Here is a 24,867-nt window from a genome sequence, read left to right on the forward strand (position 1 = left end):
AAAGGGACAATTTAAATTAACACAGATAGGAAAACTAGAATCTGTGAGGAAATTCTACATGATCTGGGATTTGGAACATCAGCAGTTGGCCTCAGAATTGTTTAAAAGTGAGTTGTCAGGGGCGCACCTGGGTGGCTCAGCCAATTAAGTGTCCTGTCCGCCTCTTGATTTGGACTCAGGTCATGATCTCAGGGTCGTGGGATCGATCCTGAGACTCCTGGGATCCATGGGATTGATCAAGCACCATGTCAGGCTCCACGCTCAGCAAGGTGTCTGCTTAAGACTCTCTTTCCCTCTACCCCCATCCCCCGCTGTGCGCTCTTTCTAAAATTAATAAGTAAATCTTTTAAGAAAAGCAAATAGTCAATCACTGAGCTGCCAGGTGTACAGGTGGTCAGTTAGGACAATGAGCCAAACTGAAGGTGATGATAGTGCAAAAAGAGGCACCATTCCCAGTCTTCTGTCTTCCCCAACTAGACAGTGCTGGGTGAGGGTCGGATAATGTGCAGGGCATATGGGTGATCTGTCAGGAACCCCAAATAAAAGGCTCCTGCCTCTTTAAGGACCACAGAAGGGAGAGAGAGAAGAGCTGGGGTGAAAGGTACTTCTGGAAGTGGAGAAAGTGCCACTCAGTGCCCTTAGTGAGGAGATGCCTAAGAGTCAGGGAGCTGAGCCCTGGACCACAATGCCCCCTAGAAACCTGCACCACACTGGCTCCTTAGTCCACAGCAGGATGTTGGCCCAAGCTCGACTCCTCACCACGCCGGGGTCTGTGTCTACAGCCCATGGCCTTTCCAGGTAAATCCATCCTCTTCAATTCCTGCTCCCCGATCTGGCTCATGCTGCCCATCTCTCACCTGGACCACTTGGACTCTCTCTGCCTGTAGCTTTCACATTTTTGATCCACCCTCCACGTCTGTTATTCTAAAACCTCTATGAATGACCTATCCCCACCCTGATGGAGACACTTTGGGGTGCCCCCCAACCAAGTTTGGTGAGCTAACCAGCCCCACCACTCTCCAGGCCTCCCCATGTGCTCTGGAGGGACCGTTGGCCTTTGTCCACCACACTGTGGGCCTTCCATCCTAGTTGGCCCTCACACCTGCCACCCCTGGGCCTGAACTGTCCTTCCTGCCCTTCCGTCTGTCCTTCAAGCTGCAGCTCAAAGTGTACCCCTTCTAGGAGTCTCCCCAGGCTCTGCAGGGCCACAGCACATTGCACACACCCGTGACAGGCTTTAATCATGCTGTGTTGTCACTGTGTGCAAGGTTCTGCCCAGTAGAGACTCCATCTTCATACCCTCTCACACAGGAGGCCTGCTGGAGATGCTGTGAAATGATCAGATGAACAAATGACTATTCCAAGTTCTGGCTCCTTTCGGTTTCCCTAGCCTGTCCCCCTTCTCCTTGACACCACGGCCCAGCCGGGATCTGAGACTGTGCTGGGGCCATACTCGGGATCTGTCAGCGGGTAAGGAGTCCCCATTCCCCTGGGAAGCCTTCCTGCTGGAATTCTGGAACAGGGGGAGTCTGCTGGTCATCTGCCAGACACAGCAGACAGCCCAGACAGCTGCGTTGTGGCAAGCCTCAGTGGTTGATTTAAAGAATCTGAGTTGAAAGTTTTTGCCCTCCTCCCAGGAAATTAACACCCTGACCTTTTTTCTGATTAAAAACTTTATTTCCAGAAGCAGAACTGTTTCAAACACAGAGTTCAAGGGGATCAGCCTGTCTGTAAAGCCCCAATTCCACCTTCCCAAGTCCCAGCCTCCCTAGAGGTCCAGAAACTATACGCTAGCTTCACCCCCGCCTGGAGCCCCACCTTTAGACCCCTCTTTCTCAAGGCTTGGACAACTTTCTCTCAGAGCTTAGACTTGGTCTCCCCGCTTGTCTCCCTTCTACAACTTTCACAAGAGCTCCATTTCCACGGGAAAGAGACCAGCCTCCAGTGTGCCTTCCTAGAGAGGGCGTTTCCATGGGAAACAGGAGGAGAGGCTCTGCGAGCAGCAAGGGGCCCTTCACAAGCAGCAGAGCTGCTCCACCTCCTCCTCACAGGCGTAGAATTTTTCAAATAGCTCAGGGGAGGTGCTGTTGCACTCAAGCCACCTCCTCAGCGTGCCCAGGGCCTGGAGGGCGTCGGCTTTGGTGGGCAGGGGCTGAAAGCTGTCCTCTCCGGCCCCCTGCTCGTCCTCAGTGCCTGTCTCCTCTTTGCACACTCCGGCCACAGGCTCCTCACCCTCCAGGTCCACAAAGCGGGCAAACTCCTGGAGGCTCAGCCCACTGGGGACTGGCGGCATCTCAGAGGCTTTTTCCAGGGACGGGGCCATCTTGCGGGGAGCCAGCCCTTCCTGAATGAAGCTGCTTACAATGAGCTGGGGGGGCACCTTGGCCCAGGCCGCCGCCGCCATGTGCAGCGCATCCAGCACCGTGATGCCCGCCCCAGCCTCGGCCAGTGAGATGCCCGCCCTCCTGCTCTGCACGGCGGCCAGCTTGCTCAGGAGACGGTGCCGGTAATGGGTCTTAAAGGCCCGGACCACAGAGCTGGGCAGGGAAGGTGCGCCACCGTCGGCCGACAGAGGCAGAAGCCTCACGTGGCTGAGTCCAGGCAGGCCTGCCAACTCCTCCAGCACTCGGGCAGCCAGCAGCAGGGTCACCTGTCGGCCCTGTTGTCCCATGTCCCTGTCAAACTGTGCCAGCCATTCTGACCAGGGGATGCCCAGGTCAGGGTGGTAGAAAGCAGGCAGAGCCTCACTGCTGACTCCAAAGAGGCACCTTGGCGCAGCCTGGAACCCACTGACCAACAGCCGGCGCTTCTCTGTTCCTCTGCTGTTGGCACACAGCAGCACCTGTACCCGATCACATGTGCCGCCCCCTCTGCCAGGCACTGCCCGATACAGCAGGGGCACTTCGGCACAGCCAAAAATGTCCTCTGGGGAAAAGTCTTTAAGAGAAAGAGGAGGTTGGGCCTGGGACGTGGGGCCCGGGGGAGGTGGCTCAGGGGGGAATGGAGGCGTCAGTACGTGGCGGGCCCCAAAGCCTACATTGTTCCGGCGTTTCCAGCGGACCAGCCAGCCAATGCTGGGTACAAAATCCTGGCCCATGATGTCAGCCAGTTCCTTGGCTTTGTGGAGCAGCATGGGCCCCGTCACGTCCCAGGCCTTGGCCCGGGCAATGTGGTACCAGCAGAGCAGAGCCTCGTCAATCCCGCTGTACTTGGACTCCCGCTTGCGCTTGCGCTCCCGGTTGGCTGTGCCACTGCACCAATCTGCCAGCAGCTTCTCCTTATTCTTGCAGATGCGTGAGATCTGAGGCTGGGAGACCTGGAAGCGCCGGGCCACCTCCGACTGGGACATCTTGGACTCATCCAGGAGTTCCAGCACCTGGATCTTCTCGGCCAGGGACAGGGCATGAAGCTTCTTCTTGCTGCTCAGCTCCATGGCTTCTCTGCAGCACCTGTCCAGGAGGAAACGGTGAGCGGGGTACAGATGGCCGAGGCCAGGCGAAAGGGAAAGGAGCGCAGGCAGGAAAAGAGAATATCTGAGGACAGGGAAGTAGGCTGGTGTGTGCGAGAGACAGGGAAGACCAGGCCAGCTGGGCGAGAGTGAGAGGGTACACTGGGTAGGTGTTCAGAGGGCTGGGCTGGAAGGAAGGGGATGGCTAGGCTGCGGGAGCAGTGGGCAGGGCTCGGACCAGGAGGAATGCCAGTACAGAGCTGGGGAGGGGGTGGCTCAGTGGTCAGAGAGAGGGCTGGGGTTTGCGGGAGAAGAATGAATAAAGCCATGGGGACAGCTGCAGAGACAACAAAGGAGTATGGATGGGGGAGGACCCGGGACTGAGGCTGAGTGGGGCAGGTGTAGGGGATAATGGGGGGTGGGGGAGGAGTCCCTGGGAGGGGGATGGGGATGATAGCCTGGGGGGTATTTAAATGAAGATGTTGGGGGCGGGGTGACGAGTGGATGAGCAGAGTTGAAGTGACAAGTGTACAGACGACAAAGAGGGACAGATGGGGCAGAAGGACGGAGGCTTATTTGGTCCTGGGTCCTGAGGAGGTAAGACTGGGCGGGGGTCCCACCCGGAGAGGGAGAGGGAGTGGTAGCACAGGGCCGAGACGGCAGGTGCACAGGCGACAAACAGCAAGAGGGGTGAGGAGGCCGCGGGCAGCGAGAGGGACGGCAGTGCCCAGAGGGGAGGGGGGTGGCCTGGGAAGGATACTAGGACGCGGGCACGAGCGCCTGGGGCCGAGGCAGGCCGGGAGCCGGGCTCCGCAACCTGGACGGCCTCTCCCCACCTCGACGCGGGGTCCGTTGGCTGGGCGTACCCGGGCGCCCGACCGGCCGGCCTCCCCGCCTCCCGGCCTCCCGGCCCGCACCCACCTCAGGCGCCCCGGCTTGGCCTGGCTCGGAGCCCCTGTCCAGGCGGGGAGAGCAGGGGAGGGACGGGCGCCACGGCCCGGAGTGGGCCGAGGGGCTGCGCGGGCGGCGCGCGGCGGGCGGCGGGCGGCGGGCGCGCGCACAGCAGGACCCCGAGCGCGCCGCCCGCGCCGGGCTCTCTCCCGGCTGGGAAGACCGCGGCGCGGCCGCCCGGCTCCCACCCGCCGCAGCCCCGCCCCGGCCCCACCGGATTGGCCCTCAATGACGTCCCGTCCCGCCCCCCGGCCGAGCCTCATTGGACGTCGGAGAAGCGGCGGGGCCGTCCTGGGGGCGGGGCCTCCGGCGCGAGGGGCGGGGAGGCGGGGCCGAGACCCTGCGGGAGTCCCCGAGGCTTGGGGCCGGAGAGCAGACCTGGCGTCTCAAGGCCTTCCTGGCCCTGACCTATGCAGTCGCAGCTTTCTCAGCTACCAAACAGGGCTAATACCCTTCACGGAGTGTTTGGGAGGAAAATGGATGAAAGCTTTAAGCCACACGAAAGCTGTTACCATGGACAGCGCTGGCCGAGGGTTGATCCGTCCAGCTAGGGATAACTACTTGCCTGGCGCCTGTAGTTATCCGGTTAAAACTGGAGCCAGTTTTAAAAAGTAGGCTCCATGCCCAAGGTGGGACTCCAACTTACAACCTCAAGATCAAGCCCCATGCCACCTGCCCCACGGCCCTGATTCCCCCTGATGTAGGGTGAATAAGGACGAATATTTTTTAGTTTTGGTACCTGTTAGCAAGATTCAAGTTTGTTTTTGAGAGGGAGAGAGAGAGTTGGGGCAGTGGCAGAGAGAGAATCTTAAGCAGACTCCATGCCCAGTGCAGAGCCCATTTGGGGATCAACAAGAGGCTCCATCTCACAACCCTGAGATCATGACCTGAATTGAAATCAAGAGTCGGATGCTTAACAGACAGGACCACCCAGGTGCCCCAAGATTCAAGTTTCTAAACTCAAGATCTAATACCAGTCCCTTCCTTAGTAACCTTCAGTTCTGCCTGTTCTTAGGAATTGAATGTAGGTATCTAAACCTGCGGTCAAGTGCTCCCCACTCTCAACTTCAGCCTGCTTTCCACTTCCTGACTCCCAGCTCTGATGAGAAGCCCAGGGCCACAGATAGGTAGGTCCCCATCTCTCTGCCTTACTCTTAGGCTTCCCTCCCCAAACCAATCTATGTTTGATCCTTCTTCTATCCTTCTATGTCCCCTCCTAAATCCGACCTCCTGCAAACCTTCCTCAAATTTCTTATGCCTGCTACAGTATCTTTGTTTTACAGTTTTCTTCATTTCTTTCCTGACTTCTAGACTACTGACTGAGCCACCAAGGATCACTGCTTTGCTCCCTCTGCTTCTGGCCTACTTCCATGTAAAAGCCTAAGGACAGGGGATGTGCTGTTACTAACAAGATTCTTAGCTCAGAGCACCCTGCTTACTTATGGCAATGGCCTAGACCACAATGGGTGCAATGGTTTTCAGATTGTTTCAAATAACCCTGAGGACACCTCAGGGACTTCACAATTGATTGATCCAAGTCTTAAAAGGTTTAAGAACTACAAAACACACTTTCAAGTGAGATACAGATCCATTATGGAAGCTGTCAAAAAAAATGTTGGCTGCAAGGAGAGGAAGCTCATTTTTATACATATAAACATGCCTGAAAAAAAAAAATAAACATGCCTGGAGGCAGGTGGCAGGGCGGGCTGAGTTCATGCACATACATGTAAAGGAAGGAATGCCAGGCAAGCAAGGTGGAGGGGTCTCCATGCTCCTTGTGCACAAAGCTTTCACATGTCTCACCGTGACATTGTCTTGTCATTCTTTTCTATTTATGTAAAATTAAGTTTCTGAACCTATTTAAAGTATCTGAAATCCTAAGATCAACTACCATAGAACTGTCACCACTTGCATATGTCTAGCAGAATTACCTTCAAACCAACCAAAATATATATAAAAAAAAACAGGTTGCTAGAATTCATTTTAACCCAAGGTTTACATTAAAACAACCTATCCTTTATAACAAGAGTTGTTAGAACATAAGTTTACATTAAATTAGAACAGGGGCACCTTGGCGGCTTAGTTGGTTGAGCATCGGACTCTTGATTTTGGCTCAGGTCATGATCTCAGGGTGATGGGATTGAGCTGTCTCCAATTCTGTGCTGGGTGTGGAGTCTGCTTGAGATTCTTTCCCCCCACCCTCCCCCTCTCCTCCTCCTCCCATTCGTGCTCGCTCTCCCTCTCAAATAAATAAAATCTTAAAACCAGGAAATTACAACAAAGTATTCAATTTTATATCTGCTTTACATATTGGGCTTTAGCAAAAATTTCAATCTGGGATTAAAAGCTCTATTTCAAAGCACTTAAAAACCACTGTCCTAAGGAAGAGAGTTTTAGGATGAAATGACTTTCTCAAGCAGGAAAAGGGAGTAGGGAGATAAACCATCCAGTAGGGAGTTCTGTGTAAAAATGTTTATTTGTACTAATGTTTAGAATACAGGAACTAAAGAAAGAAAGACACCTCAACTCCAAAGCGACAGTGAATTAGGGCCTGCCCACACCCAAGGAGGCCACTCCAGGGGGTCCTGGCATGGACTATCTCCCCCACTACTTCATGTCAGTGTCACCAGGCAAAAAACTGAGGAATCAGAGTGTGAAGACCTTAGCAGCTGCTAGTGAGCGTGCAAGGGAAGAAAGGGATGTCTATGCGGCTTCCCTATGACCCAGGAGCCAGTGGCTCCCAATTCAATCAAGGACAGGAGCTGAATGTCCAGGTCCAGGAAGAACAAAAAGGGGATTTCGGAGGTAGGCTTTTTCATCGAGTTAAAAAACAGGCACATTATCCAACATTTCCCTGTGGCCCCCAAGCTGCTGGCCTGGCCCCTTGACCCTTCCCCTCTCCCCACAAAATCAAAGGGAATAAGGAGGAGGCAGAAATTCTAAGGGCGGGGAATGCTTCGGTCATTAAGAAACCGCCTGTGAGCGAGCCAGGTGAGCACAAGAATCGAGCCAGGTGAGCACAAGAATCGGGTGAAGCCGTGACTCCCTGTGGGGTGGGGCACAGTGGGTCAGGGCAGAGCAAGGAGAGTGACCAAGAGCATCCTGGCTCAAAGGATTCTGGGTAGCAGGAAAAGAGGACTGTAGAGAGCCACTCTGGGGGAAGGAGGCAGAAGCAGCACAGAGGCCTGGGAGGCTCCTTGCAAGTGCTGCCTCAGCTTGCTCAGTTGCTCACTCCCAGATGCTTCTAGCAGAGAGGCCCTGGTCTGGCTTACCTCCAGGGGAAGTTAAAGCCCTGGGGACCAGTGTGGAGGCGGAGCTGAGAGGAAAGTGAGCTGCTCTCCCACTCCTTCTTGGAGGACACTGTTTGAACCCTGTGATTACCAAGGCCAGGGGCCCAAGGCAGGCAGAGTGAATGCACTTCACGGAGAGCAGTGAGAAGCTGGGCCACGGGATACCTTGGGGCAGTGTGCTGCTCCGTTCTCCCTGAGGGCCTAGGGCCAGAGGCGGTCAAAGCTGCCACCTCAGCTTACTGCTGCCAAAGGCAGATTGGCACGACCACCCGAGGTTCTCTGGACTTGTGAAAGAGGGGGAGGGGAAAGGTGGGTATGAAAAACAAGAGAGGAAGAGAGAAACAGCCCTAGATGTATGGGGGGAGCAGGGGGTGGGGGCGGGCACATCAAGAGGAGTTCTGGTTCTGGTAGATGGAAGCTTTCTCCTTCAACAGGTCCAGACACAAGTGGCAGCTCCAACTCCCTGCAGAGAAGCACAAAGGGGTCAGGATGGGTCCCACACAACCCTAATGTGCTGCCCTTCCACTCCCCACCTCACTTCCAGCAGGATCAGCTACAGGAAGGGTGGGAGATGTTCTGCAGCAGCACAGTTTCATGGTTATCCTGAACCAGAAGAAACCTCTAGGGCTTCAAAGATTATGAAAAATAATTTTCAGTAGTGATGAGGGAAATAATCATCTGGAGGACTACTTCCAAATACACTCCTAGGCCCTCTTGAATCAGAATCTCTATGAGGGCCTGGACAGATGGAATTTTTAAAAGCATCTCAGCTTTGGACTTGTGATTACAGAAGAACAACTTTGTTCTCATGGCCCCAAGGTCAGAATGAAGATTACAAATAGTGGTTTTAGAGAAACCAGTTTTGACTACACGTAAGACAGTTTTCTGGGAAAATCATGGAAAGATGAGAGGGGCCCCTCCACCCTCACCAGGTGCTTGAGAAGAGGCCGAGGACCAGTAACAGGAAAAGGGGACAGATGAACTCTGACGACCCAGTGTGTTACAGTCTGCCCCTTAGGAAAACTGGGAAAAATGTCCCTGACCAGAAAAACAAGCATTTCATAATTTGCTTATGGGTGTATTCTCCCGTGTTTTTTATAGAAACAAAGCTAGCTCTTAATGCCTCAAAATTGTAAGTGCAACTGTACATATGTTTATGTGAATGCATATGGGGGCAAGAATCCACACTCTTGTAAACTCTTCAGAGATACAGGGCCCTCAAAATGTAAGGAAGTCCTTTCTAACCCAAAGGTCAATACCACAGGGGCTGGCAGGCTTCTCTGTAAACAGCCAGCCAGAGTGTTAAATATTTTAGGCTTTGTGAGCCACATATAGTCTTGCTTCCATGTTTTTTTAAATCTCCTTTAAAAATGTAAAAACCATTCTTAGCTTATGAGCTATACACACTAGCTGCAGGCTATAGTTTGCTGATGCCCTGACTTAAGAATCTCGTGGCTTCTAGAGGGCTCTCCCTCAGCTGCCTGTAGCTCTTCACTGGCCTCTGACAGTACTTCAATAGGAAAGCCCTTCTACAGTTCATGGAGAATTTTGTCTGTAAATTGGTATTTTATGGTTTAAAAAAAATAAAAGAACACACTACTTCTCCCCAAAGTAGATTTATAAACTGGGCATGACAGATGACAATAGCTGTGTGCTCCCCTGCAGCTGCCAAAGGACTCTCAGACTTTGTTCATGCCTCCTTCCCTAGGGGGTTGACAGCAGTTTGACCTATATTACAAGTCAGCTTAACCACAGTGAGCCACTTTCTCTGGTCTGTAATGCTGGCCCACATCCTTTGTGCACAGTAAAAACCACTGGGCATTCACATCCTCCTGAGTAAGCTCCCGAATTTCTATAAAGGAGGGGTTGGGGCACAGAGATCTGGCTGGAGGGGGACCTGCAGAGAGACCACCACTTTCTGGTGCCACCACTGGTGTGGCTAAAGAGCTTCCACAAACTTGGAGCATTATTATTATTATTTTTTTAACTTGGAGCATTATTAAGCAAATTGCTGGAAGGGCAGAGTGATCCATTCAGGCTCTAGGTTCAACACCTTTCCAGAGTGGGCAAGGGAAATAGGAAGAAATGGGACACTCAAACCTGTCATGTTCAAAGAGCTGCTACCAAAGCCTCATGTAACTACAAACTGAGTTTCCTGGACTGGCTGAAGGAAGTTAAACCGCTCCTTCTGGTAACTGTTTTCCACTCAACACCAGTCGTCTCAAGGGCTGCTGATTTTCTGCATTTCTAAATGCATCTGGTGATAATGTGCAAATGTTAGACCCTGGAAGTCAAAATACTAGGAAAACATTCTGAGTGAAGACAAAGCATCTATTCCCAATTTTGAAAGAACAGATTACTAGTAAGAGAACTCCTTTCCTGTTACTGATAAGATACTTGTTCTGATAAGAGATTAGGGCAACCTACCTTCAGGAGGCTCAGACATGGACGGGGTGAGACAGTACATATGGTAGCCACGGTCACAGTCATCACAGAAAAGCAGCTGGTCCTAGAAAAGGCCAGATGGAAGAGGAAGAGGCAGGTGAGTGACTGGTGGGCTTCAGGTGGCCCACCAGGGGTGGGCAGAGATGGGGGCTTCCGCAGACACTGCTGCTTTCAGGAGGGGTGGGGCAGATGGCAGGGAAGAGCAGATTCAGGAATTTCTGGATAGGAAATTCAGGCTGCTATCCTTCTCCATCCAGACTGAGTCGCTGTCATTCCACCTGAACTGTACCAGCATCCGAACTCAGCTCATGGCCTCCACTCATCCTTTACATTCTATTTTTCAGAGTGAAGTTATCTTTTAAAAATGTTAAGACATGGGCAGCCCTGGTGGCTTGGTGGTTTAGCATCGCCTTCGGCCCAGGGCGTGACTCTGGAGACCTGGGATAGAGTCCCACATCAGGCTCCCTGATTGAAGCCTGCTTCTCTCTCCCCTATGTCTCTGCCTCTCTCTCTGTGTCTCTAATAAATAAATAAAGTCTTAAAAAAAAAAATAATGTTAAGACAGGGCAGCCCAGGTGGCTCAGTGGTTTAGCGCCGCCTTTGGCCCAGGTGGCTAAGTGATCCTGGAGTCCTAGAATTGAGCCCCACATCAGGCTCCCTGCACGAAGCCTGCTTCTCCCTCTGCCTGTGTCTCTGCCTCTCTCTGTGTCTCTCATGAATAAAATCTTTAAAAAAAAAAAAAAAAAAAGTTAAGACAGCACATCACTCTCAATGAAACCCTCAGACCTGGTGATGGCCGCCTTCCAGTCCCTTCTCCTAGTGTGCTCCCGCTGCAAGGAAGCCCCAGCCAGCCAAACAGCCTTGGTAAACTTGGCCTGTCTGCCTTGAGGGCCCCATCCTGGTTGCTTGTCTCCTGGGCATGCTGGGCACGCTGTGGCCGCAAATCTCCTTGGACTGGCTCCTCTGTTTCATCCAAATCTCAACACCAAGACCACCTCCTTGGAAAAGCCAGTCCTGACTATCTACCTCAGGTACCAGATGACTGCCCCACTGCTGCTGTCCTTCTCTTCACAGCATGCCACAAAACCGTCGCTCCTTTCCTTGCCCACTGCTTGTTCCCCACAAGGAGGTAAATTCCATGAAGGCAGGGACCTTGTTGGTCTTGTTTAGCACGATGAGCACCTGGAATGGCATCTGACGCCAAGATGGCACACAAGAGGCACTGGCCAAGCAAGTCCTCCCTGGGGTGTGGGGGACAGCACAGAGGGGAGAGAGGGGAGGGGGATGGCGAGGGGACACGCACATCGTTCTCGGAGGTGCCACAGATGTTGCAGCACTTGCACTCGATGCACTGCCAGCGGTAGGTCTTCACGGCTGCCATCATCACTGGGGTGAACTGCAAGCAAGAAGGGTGCCCTAGGGGCGGGAGGGAGAGGGGGTGTCACACAGGCAGCTGGGGCACGCAGAGGGCTCCCGGGCAGGCCCTGGGCCCCGGGCTGGAGGTACCTGAGCGGCCGCAGTCGGAGCAGGACACCAGCTCCTCAGGCTGCCCCGTCTTCTTATTGATCTTGGAGTCCCCAAGGCAGAAGTCACAGTAGTTGTTGGGCAGGGCCAGTCCATCAGGACCCTTCTTGGCTACAGAGAGGAAGAAAGTTCTGACGAGGCTCACGGGGGCCTCTAGGCACCCAGTGGCCCTACAGGAAAGGCTTTTCAGGAGCAGATGATTCCTGCTTGACTTGTCAGCTTACATTTCTGCTCCTCCGACCTCTGGGAAACTGGGGTGGGTGGCTGCGAGTCTTCCTTGTCCTCACCCTCCTCCTCAGCCAAGTGGGAGTGGGCATAGTGGTAACTGAGGCCTGGCCGGTTCTTGTAACGTTTTCCACAAACTGAGTAGGGAGAAGATGACAGAGAAAGGTGTCAGGATCCAAGAGTGCCATGTCCCCACCACCCCCCACCCCCCCGCAAGCTGTGGGGCTCCACCTGAGGCAGAGGCAACCACCCTGCCCCCCCTTGGCTCTGTCTGCGACAGGCCTTCAATGACAGCCACCTGTCCTTGGGTAGGAACATCAGGCCCTGGGGCTCTCCAGTTGCCATGGCTCTTCTCTGTTACACCCCAGCCCATGGTCCCCTCTGCTCTTCCACACTGGCTGTCTGGGAGGCTGAACCCTGGCCCTGATACCATTTCCCCTAAGAATAGTCTGGGGAGCTCTGGGTCAGGAAGGGAAGGGAATTTCTATAATCTTGCAATATGGCAGGAAGGAAAAAAGATAAGGAAGAGACTCCAAACTTTTTTTTTTTTACCTCTCAGTAAACATGGGAAGCTCAAGCTACTCATTGTATCCCACAGAGCTCATCTCTGCCCACTGAGGATAAAGGAGTAGGGAGTGGATGACTGGGGGGGAGGGGGTGTCAATAAGTGGCTAGGGTATCTGGCCCTCAAGGCAATTCAAAGACACTCCCACCTCAGCGCCTGGCCCAACCCACCTGCAACCCCTTCAACCAGCAAGGAAAGCAGAACCCCACGAGGCATCTTGTACTCTTAAGCAGTGGTATCAAGAAGAGCAAGGGACCAGCAGGAAGGAATGGGGAGAGGATAGGAGGAGGTGAAGGGATGGTGAAAAACATGAGCTGATCACCAAGTGTCTGTTCTAGGAGGGGAAGCAGAGGGATCTGTTTGTAGCAGGGCCCTTAGAATGCTTTTGAAGCCACCCCATGCAGCGGGGCCAAGCAGCCCTAGGAGCAAGTCTGTGGGAGACAAGCAGTGGTAAAGGCAGCTTCCAGGACCATGAGGAGTGGAGTACAACAGAAAGCCCATCGCTCCTATCCCCATGCCATTCCAGAGATTTTTATACTAGCATCACAGGAGATGAGAAAGGTGGGAGAATCAAGGGAGGAGGGAAAAGGGATAGGAAAACCAAAAGTCTGAAAAGTTGAGAGAGCTACCTCTCTGGGGCGCTTTCGAGGTATGCTTTTGTTTGAAACTATCTGAAAGACAGAAAGAAAAGTCATGAGAAGAAGGCCTTGATACACTTGAGACAGGAGCGGCAGCAGCAGGAAAGCGGAGCAAACGAGAGAGAAACCAGCGGCGATGGCACTCCCAAGGGTGGAGTCAGAGAAAAGGGGGAGAGCAGACGTTGAAAAACTCGGTGCTGGACTCTGGGGGTCCTGGCTTGACTGGGGCCAGCAGACCTATACGCGGTCTACCAAGGGGCCAATTCTGCCTGCTGTGTGTGCCCCTGGCCCCAGTACCCCACCCCAGGGGGGAAAGCAGAAACCTCTCCCAGAGCATGCAGGTCCCACCCGTTGGGTAGCAGAGGCTGGGGCCTCCCAAGGGTCTCAGAGGGAACTGGTCAGCAGGCAGGAGAAAGCATTCAGGCTTTTTGCAACCACTCTGAGCAAGAATACAACCCTCCCTCCTCTCATATCCTGAGCAGGGGCTGGGTCCAAGGCAGGGGCTACCCACCCACTCATGAGGCACTCACTGTCACAGGCATAAGGCTTGTCTCGATCCTCCAGGATGGAAGCATCCAGCTTCTTACGGGCACTGCCCACACCTTTACCCTGTGAAAAGAAAACACAAAGATGCCCTTATAAAGTCATCTAGGCCCAAGAAGTTAAACTCTCCCGGAAGTGGCTGCTAATTTCACTCAAGAGAAAAAATGGCAATAAGCAAGAGCACAGGGGCTCTGCAGGCTCCCTTATAGGCAGCACCTTGACTCCTCACCTTGGACTTCCCTTTGCCCCGACGCTTGGGAGTGTCTTCTTCATAATCCTCGTCATCCAGGTCGTCCAGGAAGTCATCTGGTTCTAGGATCCGCTGAGCAGACAGGAGCATTAGGATGGGCAGATGCAATGTAGTACATCCAAAAGCTCCCCCACCGAGGGGCCTGGCCAGCTCACCCAGAACCTCTTCCGGGAGCTGGCCCCTCCACTCTAGCCTCGTTCCTTACACTGTCCTTCAACTCCCTAGACTCCCATTTCTTCTCCCTTCAATGCTTTGGGCTTTCCTTCCTTTGTGCCTCTCTCCCTGCTGTTCCCCTGGGATGCCTTCCCCACCATCTCCAAGGGGCCTAATCAAATGCCATGTTTTCATAAAGTCTTCCCTGGCACCCCAAGTAGTCATGTCCTCTCCTGCCTCTGATCTGCTGTCCTGGGAGCACACTCCCAGTGGTTTCCTTCTGACATCTCACTTCTTAGATTAATTTTTAAAGTTTATTTATTTTTAGTAATCTCTATACCCAATGTGGGACTTAAACTCATGACCCTGAGATCAAGAGTTGTGTGCTCCACTGACTGAGCCATCAAGGTGCCCTTACTTCTCAGATTTAAATTAGAGCTCTGAGGATGCCTGGGTGGCTCAGTGGTTGAGTGTCTGCCTTCCGCTCAGTGTGATCCCGGGGTCCAGGATCGAGTCCCACATCGGGCTCCTTGTAGGAAGCCCGCTTCTCCCTCTATCTGTGTCTCTGCCTCTCTCTGTGTTTCTCATGAATAAATAAATGAAGTATTTAATAAAATAAAATAAATTAGAGCTCTGTTGCTTTTTTGTGTGGTGTCACAGGAAGTCTTTTATTTTTTAAGATTTTATTTATTTATTTACTCATGAAAGACACACAGAGAGAGAGAGAGGCAGAGACACAGACAGAGGGAGAAGCAGGCTCCACGCAGGGAGCCCGATGTGGTACTCGATCCTAGGACTCCAGAATCATGCCCTGGGCCAAAGGCAGGCGATAAACCGCTGAGCCACCCAGGGTCCCCCCGCCCTTTTTTTTAAAACTGTTTTGCTTTAGTTTCCCTGTATGTGAAACAGGGGCCATAATACCTACTTCACAAGGACAAGGTTGTAGAGACTAGAGAATATGATGGAAAAGCACTTAGTGCAGTGCCTATCATATTTTTAGCTCTTGTTATTTCTGTGTATAGTTTTATCTTCCCTGTTGGTAGGGACCCGGTCTGCTTCACCCATGTAATCCCAGGCACCAAAAAACATCTGTGACAAAAGAAGATGAATGAGGGAGAGTCTCCACTTAGAAGGAAAGGAATAGGAAAAACTGGATGCTAATTGTGAAGCCAGTCAGTATCCAGTGCTAATTAGAGATTGAGCAGGAACAGAACCCCAGGGGCCTGCCACCTGGCCCAAAGCTTTTGCATCCATTCTGATTACTGGGTGGCCTCTGATGAAGAGGAGGCTGGTTTCCATCAAAGCTCCCTTAGCCACAGCATTCATTTTGTACCTTCCGTGCTCGACTGTTGGTCACAGGAAACTCGCCCAGGCTGTCATCATCCACTCGGGGATCTGGGGCACCTCGCTTCTCCAGGGGGTCGGTGCGCAACAGAGCTTCTAAACTACTGCCGTCTTGAGAGATCAGCCCCTCTTTCTTCAGGGTCTGGTCTGTGTCTGTAGGCAAGATCAGGATGAGGCGAGACTCAGAAGGGCTGAAAGCAGACCGCTCTGGGTCTACACAGTGCTAGGCCAGCCATGGGCCAGTAACTGTCTTTTGGTCTCTGACTGCCCAGGAACGAAGATACCCCAATACACTTGGCATTGTAATTTACCTGTTTACCTGTCTCCTCTATTAGACTGAGTTCTTTTTTTTTGTTTGTTTGTATTTAGACTGAGTTCTTTAAAGGAAGGAATGACATCTCATTCATTTTAGCATCTTCGGCATCTAGTATTGGGCCTGGTACAGAACAGGTGAATAACAGGCCTCTTACATGTAGCAGGTCCTACCCCTGCTCAAGGAGGGGCGTGCTTTACCTGGTTTAATAGACGGGAAAGAAAGTCTTGGATCCTCAGGAGGGTGGGCTCGCCGCTTTTTCCGCCAGCGCCGAGCAGGGTAGGAGTATAGCTGCCCAGAGGCCAATCCTGTGGAAAAACAGAAAAGAGAGAAAAGTCATGCTCTAACCCAGTCCTAGGTAATAATATCAAACACTTTCTAGGGGAGTAGCACTCTCTCCCCATCCCCTCCTGCCCACCATGTTCTAGAGTGAGGGAGGAATATGGTCAGTGAAGGCCTGAGGGTAGGAGGGAGTTTATGGAAAAGAAAAACAGATGTAAGCTCAGGGGCCTTGGTTAACACATAGCTCCCCAGAAGCCCAATGACAGCTTTAGTAGGGCAGTCCTGCAGAAAACAAAGATGCTGTTATGAACCTGTCTGCTTCATCCTCCCTGGGATTGTAATCAAGGCAAGACCGTATTCACCCATGGGTGGAATGCAGTAAGGAAAAACTGTCTCAGCTGACTAATCACTTAAGATAAAGAAGCTTCTTCCTTCCTTGTGCTCCTGAGCCTGCACCCTCACCTGGACCCCGGTGCCGCTTTTCCATCCAGATATAACAGTTGCTCTGGGCTACTCCAGTCTGTGAGTCCAAGAAAGGAAGGCGCACACTGCGCTCAGCACAGAGGCGGGCATTATAATTGTGGCACTGCTCCATGGCATCTTTGTAGTACTGCTCCCCAAGGCTGCAGGAGAGACAAACATCAGGTGTGTGTATGTTGGGGCAGGGTGGAGCACAGGGTGCTGAGCTACCCCTTTCCCTTGCCATCTGCTTCTTTGGAAGGCTCAAGGGACCGGGAGACTGTGGCTTTGGTCCTATTTGCCTCCATTTCTGCCTCATGGGACACTGTGCTCCTTTACTAAGTCATTATGAGGAAAGGAACTTTATAAATAAATTACCTTCAGGAACATGATCTCTCATGTGTCTACTCAAACTTAAGCCTAACCCACAAAGAGGGAGAGAGAAACTAATGTTCATTCTGTGCCTCTTGAGTCCAGCCCTGTGCTAGTCAAGATGCTGTTTCTCTTAACCCTCATGACTCTAAGAAGCAGAGGTTAGTTTTATCACAAATGAGTAAGAGTTCAAGTTCTGGGGGTGGGGATGGGGGGGCTTTCTAAAATATATTTAACAAACTATAGCACATCTTTACACAATGAAATTGTTTAGCCATTAAAAAAAGAAGGAAGCTCTTCATGCGCAGACATAAAACAATTTCCAAGGTGACTAGGGGAAAAAAGGGAAGGTACAAGGCTGAGAAGTGTATTAGGATGCTACCATTTATGTAACAAGAGGCGAAAAGAAACTGTAGGCCTCTAGAAAGGAAAACGGGGCGACTGGGGGGAATTTTTCCTATATGTTATTTTATGTCTTTTGAATTTTAAACTAGGTACAGGTTTCTCCCACTATCTGACATACTTCCTTATCTGACATATTTACTTTATGTCACTTCGCTTTTACAAAAGACCTACATTAGTATCTGTTTTCACTAACCAAAAAGATCCAGAGAGGATTTTCACTTTTATTTTTTTTAAAGGTTTTTATTTATTTATTCATGAGAAACAGAGGGAGAGAGAGGCAGAGACACAGGCAGAGGGAGAAGCAGGCTCCACGCAGGGAGCCTGATGCAGGACTTGATCCCGGGTCTCTAGGATCACGCCCTGGGCTGAAGGTGGTGCTAAACACCTGAGCCATTGGGGCTGCCGGATTGTCACTTTTAAGAAGTGGTAATGGTTTCTTTGCTTTATGCCATGTTGGCTTATAAACAGTTTCATATGAACACTCTACTTGTTTGGGAGTGGGGGGAAACTTGTATTTAGCCAACTAATTAATTCTATATGCTAAATTAAAAAATTTTTTTCTATATGCTAATTTTAAAGTCAATGGAAAACATCTGAAAATACCTGAACTTCCTTGAAGCCTACTTTTTCACTGAGTACTATCAGAGTGATGTAAACCCTGTTTGCTCAGAGAGGCCCATCCTAGGCCCTTTTCCATTCTCACACTATCAAATTATTATTATTTTTTAAGATTTTTATTTATTTATTTGACACACCCACACACACCCACAAGAGAACACAAGCAGGGCGAGTGGCAGGGAGCAGGGAGCCCGACTCAGGGCTCCAACCCAGGACCCTGGGATCATGATCTGGGCTAAAGGCAGATGCTTAACCAACTGAGCCACCCAAGCGCCCCTCACACCATCAAATTATATAGGAAAGAACCTTCTTATACTCAAAAGACTCAGTTTGAAATCTAAATCAAGGGCAAACCTTTAAGTGCTTCAAAAAGCTGGAAAACTACACAGTGCCAGGAGTTAACCTGGTTCTACGAAGCATGTATATAGAAGCAATCTCATCCTCAGGGTTTAACAAGCATGTTAATATTGGAACTTTAACTACAGTGATTCGTATTTACATATACAATCAATCTTAAATAAACTGAGGGCAGAGGTGGTTTCTTACCCATAGTTTCCCCAGCACCCATGAAGGTGTCTGGGACATCTTGACTTGGGAGTAAAAAGACCTTGCATGGCCGCAAGTCACACAAACGTGGACATTTAGTCAGCCCACATGCAGCTCAAGTTCCTCTGCTAGACTAGATAAGCTCTAACATATTCTACATGAGGGAGACCCCTAGCATGAGAAGCTGGGCAGAGTGAGTCTCTGTTGCTTATGTCCATAATTCAAGATACACCGACAAACCATGCTCTGGAATCCGAGAGGGGCTTCCCAGAGCAGTCACAATATAGTACTTAGGCACAGCTTAGTGTGTTCCCAAGCAACTGAAAAAGACACACATCACACACAAGGCGATGACAACACAAGATGGCCTGGCTTGATTCAATGAGCAGTAATGCCTATAATTTGAGGTAAGCATGAATTTTGTGTTGGAGAGTGAAGAGAAGGGAACAGGCTCACATTAGCTGGCCTTTAGGAGGCAGCCATGTCCTCACCACACAGAGGAAAATTGGATAAACAGGCCGAGTGCAGCAGCTCCTTTGTTTCTGCTGATGGGAATGGATACTGACACTGGAAGTCAAATGGAAGGACAGAGAGACAGGCTGAGGGCTGCAAAGTCACAGCATGGAGGCCAGAATTGGTTTTTTTGGGGAACAATGAGAGATGTTCTATCAAAGCACTTGTGAGTTAAGTGGGATTTCAGAAGGTGGTGCAAACTGTCTTGTGAGTAAGAGAACTGGGAATGAAACGCCTAAGTTGGGGGGGAGAGAGAATCTGATGAGGAGAAACTAAGAGAGAGTGAGAGAATTTATAAATAAGAAAATTCTCTCAGAACAAGATGCAAGCCAGAGAAGATGAGCTAGTAGTGCTGACCTCAATGTATAACCTCAGCTGTTCAAAAAACAAGCACACCACGATCAAGAGAAGCTCCAGAAAAGTATCTTTCTCCTGGGTGAGAATAGTACAGGAAGACTGGAAACCCCTTCTCAAAGGGCAAGTTTTGTAAGGAAATGTATTAATTGCGGTCCATAGTCCTCTGCAGCTAGAACTGAGGAGAAAGTTGGTTTCTCGTTCTCGTTACTAGTACTCAGGAACTAGTGGCTGGTGCCCCTCACAATCTCTGTAGTTCCTTTAATAGAAATAAGTCATGCTCTGTTGAAATGGGCAACTCCTCCCTTCTAGTACTACATGAAAGGGTTGACAACTCTATTCCTCTGAAGAAAGTCTTCCAACATAAAGTCCCATTACCCATGAACTCTCAAAACCTAGGCAAGTCTTACATTCCCCCAGTGCAGTAAACTTCCAAGGTAGGAGCTCTGATTCTTTTCTGGGAAGCATGAAACCTGTGAAAAACCTCCCTTTACAATGGGATTGGGGTGGAGGGTAATCAACAAAGAGAAACGCAGGGAAACAAAGAACAGGAGTCAGGAAGGATAACTATATAAATGGTAGATCAACAGCGACATTTCTAAATTGAGGGAAATGTCAGCCTGAAGAAAGAGCTGGGGGAAACTGGAGTGGGCAGATCAGAGAGAAAGATAATAGTGTTGGGAGGAGGGGTAGCTGAAAAGAGGCCGCAGGATGGAGCTGAAAGCAAGTTTAAAAAAAAAAAAAAAACCACAAGAGGAGAAGAAGGCACTTAGCTTAATGGAAGTGGGAATGCATTCTGAAAGAAAAGGCTCCAGGCGGGGAGGGGTGGGAGTGGGGGGATGTGGGCAAAGCAACGTACACTTTATAAAGACTCTTGGGAAGAGTGGGGGCTCAGCCCACCACAAAGGCAGCTGAGAAGCTGTGAGTCCCTCAGAATAGTTCCAAATCTTTACCTTGTCATCCAGTCAAAATCCACAAGCCCTGCCTGGACAACTAGTCACCTCTCAATTTTCCAACCTCTGCACCAAGCCCAATTTACCCATTAAAAAGAGTTTGCTCTATTCGTCCAGCAGGTATGAACCCATTTCAATCTTCTTCAGGGAGGAGGCTGGGTTAAATCAAGTCCCAAAGCATTTTCAACTCACGGCAAACAGACCACACTCCATTTTCCCAACAACCATTAACTTTAACTTTGCTCGAAACCTGCCCAGCACCAGGGGACTGCACAGCGCGCAGCATGCCGACCTAGATGCCCCTCTAGGCTGCAGAGGCGTCCTGGACCGCTTCCGTCCACTTCCCGTTTTTCGGTGGCAGGACTGGCCGCCGCAAGGGCCCTCAAGTTCTTTCCTTGCTGCATCCGCACCTCAACAAATTCTTCCCAATAATGTTTTTGGTCTCGGGTATCAGATACTCAAGACCCCCCACCCCACCCCCCACCCCCGAACGTCACAGGGCTGTTAAAACAGCCCCGCCATGCTTAACCACGCAAGGGCTGCTGAGCCTGTTGCTCCAGGAACCGCTGCGGGCAGCGGGTCGGGAAGGGTGGGCGCCTGGCTTCGCGGGGACGCGGGTGGGTCCCGGGTCCGCCCTCGGCCCGGCCCCTCGGTTCCGAGGCGTCTGGTCTCGGGAGCGCACTCAGACCGTGTTTCTCGTATGCAACGTGGGCGCCATACTCAGGACACCGCGAGCCCGAAGGAGCGCTCAGCCCGCACAGCCCCGCAGGGAGGCTGCCCGTAAGGGGCTCCCGTGTGCCCCCCTCAGGGCCTCCACAAGTTTCCAAAGAAGCGCAACGTCTTCTTGTGAGTCTCCTGTTGCCCTCCCTACTAGGAGTCGCAACAAGGCTTTCTCGGGCACGTCCTTCCCTCCGCCTAGTCCCCTGCCGCACCGCCCCCTACTCCCAGGCCCATTACAAGACCTCCTGGCCTGGGAGAGAAAGAAACCACTACTCACAGCTTCACTACATTTTCTACCACAGCCGCCATCTTCCCTGCTCCTCTCCCTCAGGCCGGGAGGCCCGGAGCCCTCAGCGCGCAGGCGCCGGGACCGCACCGGGGAACCGGTTTCCTCGTTCCTCTGCGCAGGCGCCGCCCGAGCACGCGCGCCCGAGAGCAGCTTCGTGACTGTCCACAGGGGCGGGGGAGCCGAGGGAGCCCAATGCGCAGGCGCGACGGGAACGGGGGCGGGGGGCGGGGAGCGCGCGCGCCCTGAGGCTATTGCCGGAGCCCGGGTCCTCTACCGTGAGGACGGGACCGGGGAGGGAGCGTCTGGGCTCGTACAGAAAGGAGAGGATTGATGAAATGATGGCATGCAGCTGGTGAAAACTGGAGGCCCAGAGTTAGGCTAGATGGAGCATATGCGTACTGCTGCCTCACCGACCTTTAATCTTGTGGTTAACCCTTTGTCCTCACTCCGGGCGCGGGGAGGGGGCTGTTGGTGGATAGCAGAAGACGAGTGGTGCACCAGCCGCTTGGGCCTCCAGTCGTGTGCCCGTTCAGGGAGAGAAAAGTAACGTCCCGAACTGAGCAGTTCTTTGGCATGAGTATTGGAGTCTTGGCAAAAATTACCTCCCCTTCCTTCCACAAAACCCTGCCACCAACTTCAGTGATACCCACCTCCCTTGCTTCCTACTTCTGTCCCTCCAATTAGGCTCTAAGAACTTCCCTCCTGCAATTATCCCTGAATCTTTCGTACCATTCATTTCTCCTTCACCGTTGAATCGCAAATTTGTGTACAAACATGGCTTAACATCTTTAAAAATCAGAGCCCTGGGCAGCCCCGGTGGCTCAGCGGTTTAGCGCTGCCTTCAGCCCAGGGCCTGATCCTGGAGACCCAGGGTTGAGTCCCACGTCAGGCACCCTGCATGGAGCCTGCTTCTCCTGCCTGTGTCTCTGCCTCTCTCTCCCTCCCTCTCTCTGTGTGTGTCTCTCATGAATAAATAAATAATACAACAAAAATTAAAAATTTAAAAAATAAGAATCAGAGCCCTTCCTGCAGCCCATGGTGGCCTTGGATTATCGTCCCATTTTTTTCCATCCTTTCAAGGCAAAGTTTCTGTTTATACTCCATATCTCTGCTGACTTATTTCCAAGGCCCCTTCTGCCCAGTTTAATGGTGATTTTGTTCCTACTGGTTCGTTGAAACACAGACACCATGACACCACTGACCATTCCCTCCTTTTTCCTCTTTAAAGACTTATTTATTTAAGAAAGAGAGCGTGTGCAAGGAGTGGGTGAGAAGAAGAGGGAGAGGGATACGCTGAGCAAGGAGCCCGATGGGGGTGGGGGTGCTTGATCCCATGACTCTGAGATCATGACCTAAGCCAAAATCAAGAGTCCAGCATTCAACCCACATTCCCCCCACATTCCCTCCTTTTTCAAGCTCTTTTCAGGGTCTCTTTTCAGAGACCAGCATTCTCCTAGATGTGCTCTACGCACACTGAAGTTCCTTTACCTCTTTTGTTAAGTCTGTCCTTTGTTCCACTTGTAAATGTCACAGTCCTCAGGCCATGGTCTTCCGTCTTTGCCATATACCTCATTCCATAAATTCCGAGATGCCTATATTTCTTGCCCCCATCCTCTATTTTAATATTTCAGACCAGGTGACATCTTACCATCACTGTGCCTTAAAATAATTTTTGGCAGATGAGAGTTGCAGGGTGTTTGTCACTGCCTACCCTGCACTCAACTTGCAGAATAGGTGCCAGCAGCTTGGGGAAAAAAAAAAAAACAGAAACAATACCAGTCCACTCTTTTACCCCTAGGAACTAAATGATTGTGGGAACAAAGAGTATCAGAGGTGACTCCAAAGCAGGAGTGAAAAGTACAGTGTATGTTGTGGCTTGAATGTATGTGCTCCCCTTCTTCGTATTTTGAAGTGCTAACCCCCAACATGATGGTATTTGGGAGGTGAGCTGTTTGGAAGTGATCAGGTTTAGATGAGGTCATGAAGGTGGGGACCTCATGATGCGATTAGTGCCCTTATAAGAAGAGGAAGACAGAGATCTCTCTCCCTGATAAAGGCCATGTAATGTCACAGCAAGAAGTCAGATGTCTACAAGCCAGGAATCGGGTTCTCACCGGCCACCAAATCTGCTGGCACCTTGATCTTGGATTTCCCAGCCTCCAGAATGGTGAGAAATAAATGTCTGTTGTTTAAGCCACCCAGTCTATAATATTTTGTTATAGTAGCCCAAGCTGACTAAGACAGTTTTATCACTAAAGCTGAACACACAGAGATACTATGACCCAGCAACTTCACTTGTGGATATATACACCAAAAAGCATGTGCAAGTATGTACACCACAGCATTAATTGTAGTAGCTTGAAGCCTGAAAAACAAAACAAAACAAAACAAAAAAAAAACCAATGCCCATAACAGTAGAATGAATTAAACAAGATGGAAAGAACAAATTATTTTTCTACAACAACATGAGCGAATCTCAAAAACTTAATATTGAGTGAAAGAAGCCAGTTTCAAAAGAAAACATGGCGTATGATTCCGCTTATAAAAACTTACACAGACACTCTAATCTCTGGGGTGAAAACTCAAAGAGTACTTCTCTTCAGAGGATAGTGACAAGAAGCGCCATGAGGTGGCTACTGAAAGGTGCTAGTTGGGGAGGAGGGCGGGAGGTGGGGGTGAATGGGTGACAAGCAGTGAGGGGGGCACTTGACGGGATGAGCACTGGGTGTTATTCTGTATGTTGGCAAATTGAACACCAATAAAAAATAAATTTATTATTTAAAAAAATGAAAGGTGCTAGTTATGTTCTTTTTCATCTGGTAGTGGGTACAATAGATTTGTTCACTTTATAAAATTTTATTGAACCACACAAAATCTGGGCACTTCACAGCATGTATATTTCAATAAGAAATTTAAAATGAGGGCAGCCCCGGTGGTGCGGCGGTTTGGCGCCGCCTGCAGCCCAGGGTGTGATCCTGGAGACCAGGCATCGAGTCCCACATCGGGCTTCCCGCATGGAACCTGTTTCTCTCTCTGCCTGTGTCTCTGCCTCTCTCTCGCTCTCTCTGAATGAATAAATAAATAAATCTTAAAAAAAAAAATTTAAAATGAAAAACATTAGAAATAATATGTAGGCCATTTCCGTATAACCAGAAAGGTAGTTTAAGGACCCAGAACCAATGTCTTTCAGTTCTTTTAGGATTCTTTTAAGACATGCCACATCACTGAACAACAGATGCTCTGAACCAGTGACCTGCATATACAGGGAGGAACAAAGGAATGGAAGTGGGATGCAGTCTCTCCCAATCTCAACTAATGACTTGCAAAATGTTTCCTATTCCTGCGCCTCTGGGTTCAGCCTGAGCCAAGGGAGGAATGCTTCCACCAGGGGGCACAACAATGATTCCTTTGAATTAGGAACTAAGACTGCCAATTGGCTATTTTTTTGTTCAGCTTGCCACTGAGCAAAAAAGTAAAAAGGAAGTACTACTATTGGCTGGGGTGATTGATTCTAATTGTCAAGGTGAAATAGGATTTTTACTAACCAGTGGGGGCACGGAGAAATATAAATGAAACTCGGCATCTCCCTAAAATTACATTTGGGTAGTTAATGAGAGACAAGCTCCTAGTTAGGTATTTAATTCCAATCTTATCAACTGAACAAACT

The 24,867-nt window shown here is 50.7% G+C and overlaps 2 protein-coding genes across 2 annotated transcripts; both read right to left on the reverse strand.

Annotated features, from left to right (window-relative positions):
- Window positions 1-1,704: 1,704 nt before the first annotated feature.
- TIGD3 (tigger transposable element derived 3) lies at window positions 1,705-4,465 on the reverse strand. Its single transcript, XM_055314362.1, has 2 exons — window positions 4,370-4,465; window positions 1,705-3,449 (listed from the first exon to the last, which is right to left on the reverse strand). The coding sequence occupies exon 2, from the start codon at window positions 3,431-3,433 to the stop codon at window positions 2,015-2,017; it is 1,419 nt and encodes a 472-aa protein (XP_055170337.1). The 5' UTR covers window positions 3,434-3,449; window positions 4,370-4,465; the 3' UTR covers window positions 1,705-2,014.
- Window positions 4,466-6,855: 2,390 nt separating this feature from the next.
- On the reverse strand, window positions 6,856-21,318 carry DPF2 (double PHD fingers 2). Its single transcript, XM_055315104.1, has 11 exons — window positions 21,189-21,318; window positions 16,434-16,594; window positions 15,890-15,997; window positions 15,366-15,529; window positions 13,859-13,951; window positions 13,617-13,695; window positions 11,883-12,020; window positions 11,641-11,769; window positions 11,438-11,550; window positions 10,117-10,198; window positions 6,856-8,152 (listed from the first exon to the last, which is right to left on the reverse strand). Exons 1-11 carry the CDS (start codon window positions 21,218-21,220, stop codon window positions 8,076-8,078), a joined length of 1,176 nt encoding a protein of 391 aa, XP_055171079.1. The 5' UTR covers window positions 21,221-21,318; the 3' UTR covers window positions 6,856-8,075.
- Between the last annotated feature and the right edge of the window lie 3,549 nt (window positions 21,319-24,867).

Source organism: Nyctereutes procyonoides, unplaced genomic scaffold, assembly GCF_905146905.1.
Source record: "Nyctereutes procyonoides isolate TBG_1078 unplaced genomic scaffold, NYPRO_anot_genome, whole genome shotgun sequence".
Classification (NCBI taxonomy): domain Eukaryota; kingdom Metazoa; phylum Chordata; class Mammalia; order Carnivora; family Canidae; genus Nyctereutes; species Nyctereutes procyonoides.

Bases quoted from the DNA above. Each gene is read 5' to 3' on its own strand.
- TIGD3 (XM_055314362.1), bottom strand. From the start codon at position 3,433: ATGGAGCTGAGCAGCAAGAAGAAGCTTCATGCCCTGTCCCTGGCCGAG.
- DPF2 (XM_055315104.1), bottom strand. From the start codon at position 21,220: ATGGCGGCTGTGGTAGAAAATGTAGTGAAGCT. The intron at 15,530-15,889 runs GTAAAGCACGCC...TCTTGCCTACAG, and splicing joins TTTCCCGTCTATTAAACCAG to ACACAGACCAGACCCTGAAG. The intron at 13,696-13,858 runs GTGAGGAGTCAA...TTCTTTTCACAG, and splicing joins GGGGCAAAGGGAAGTCCAAG to GGTAAAGGTGTGGGCAGTGC.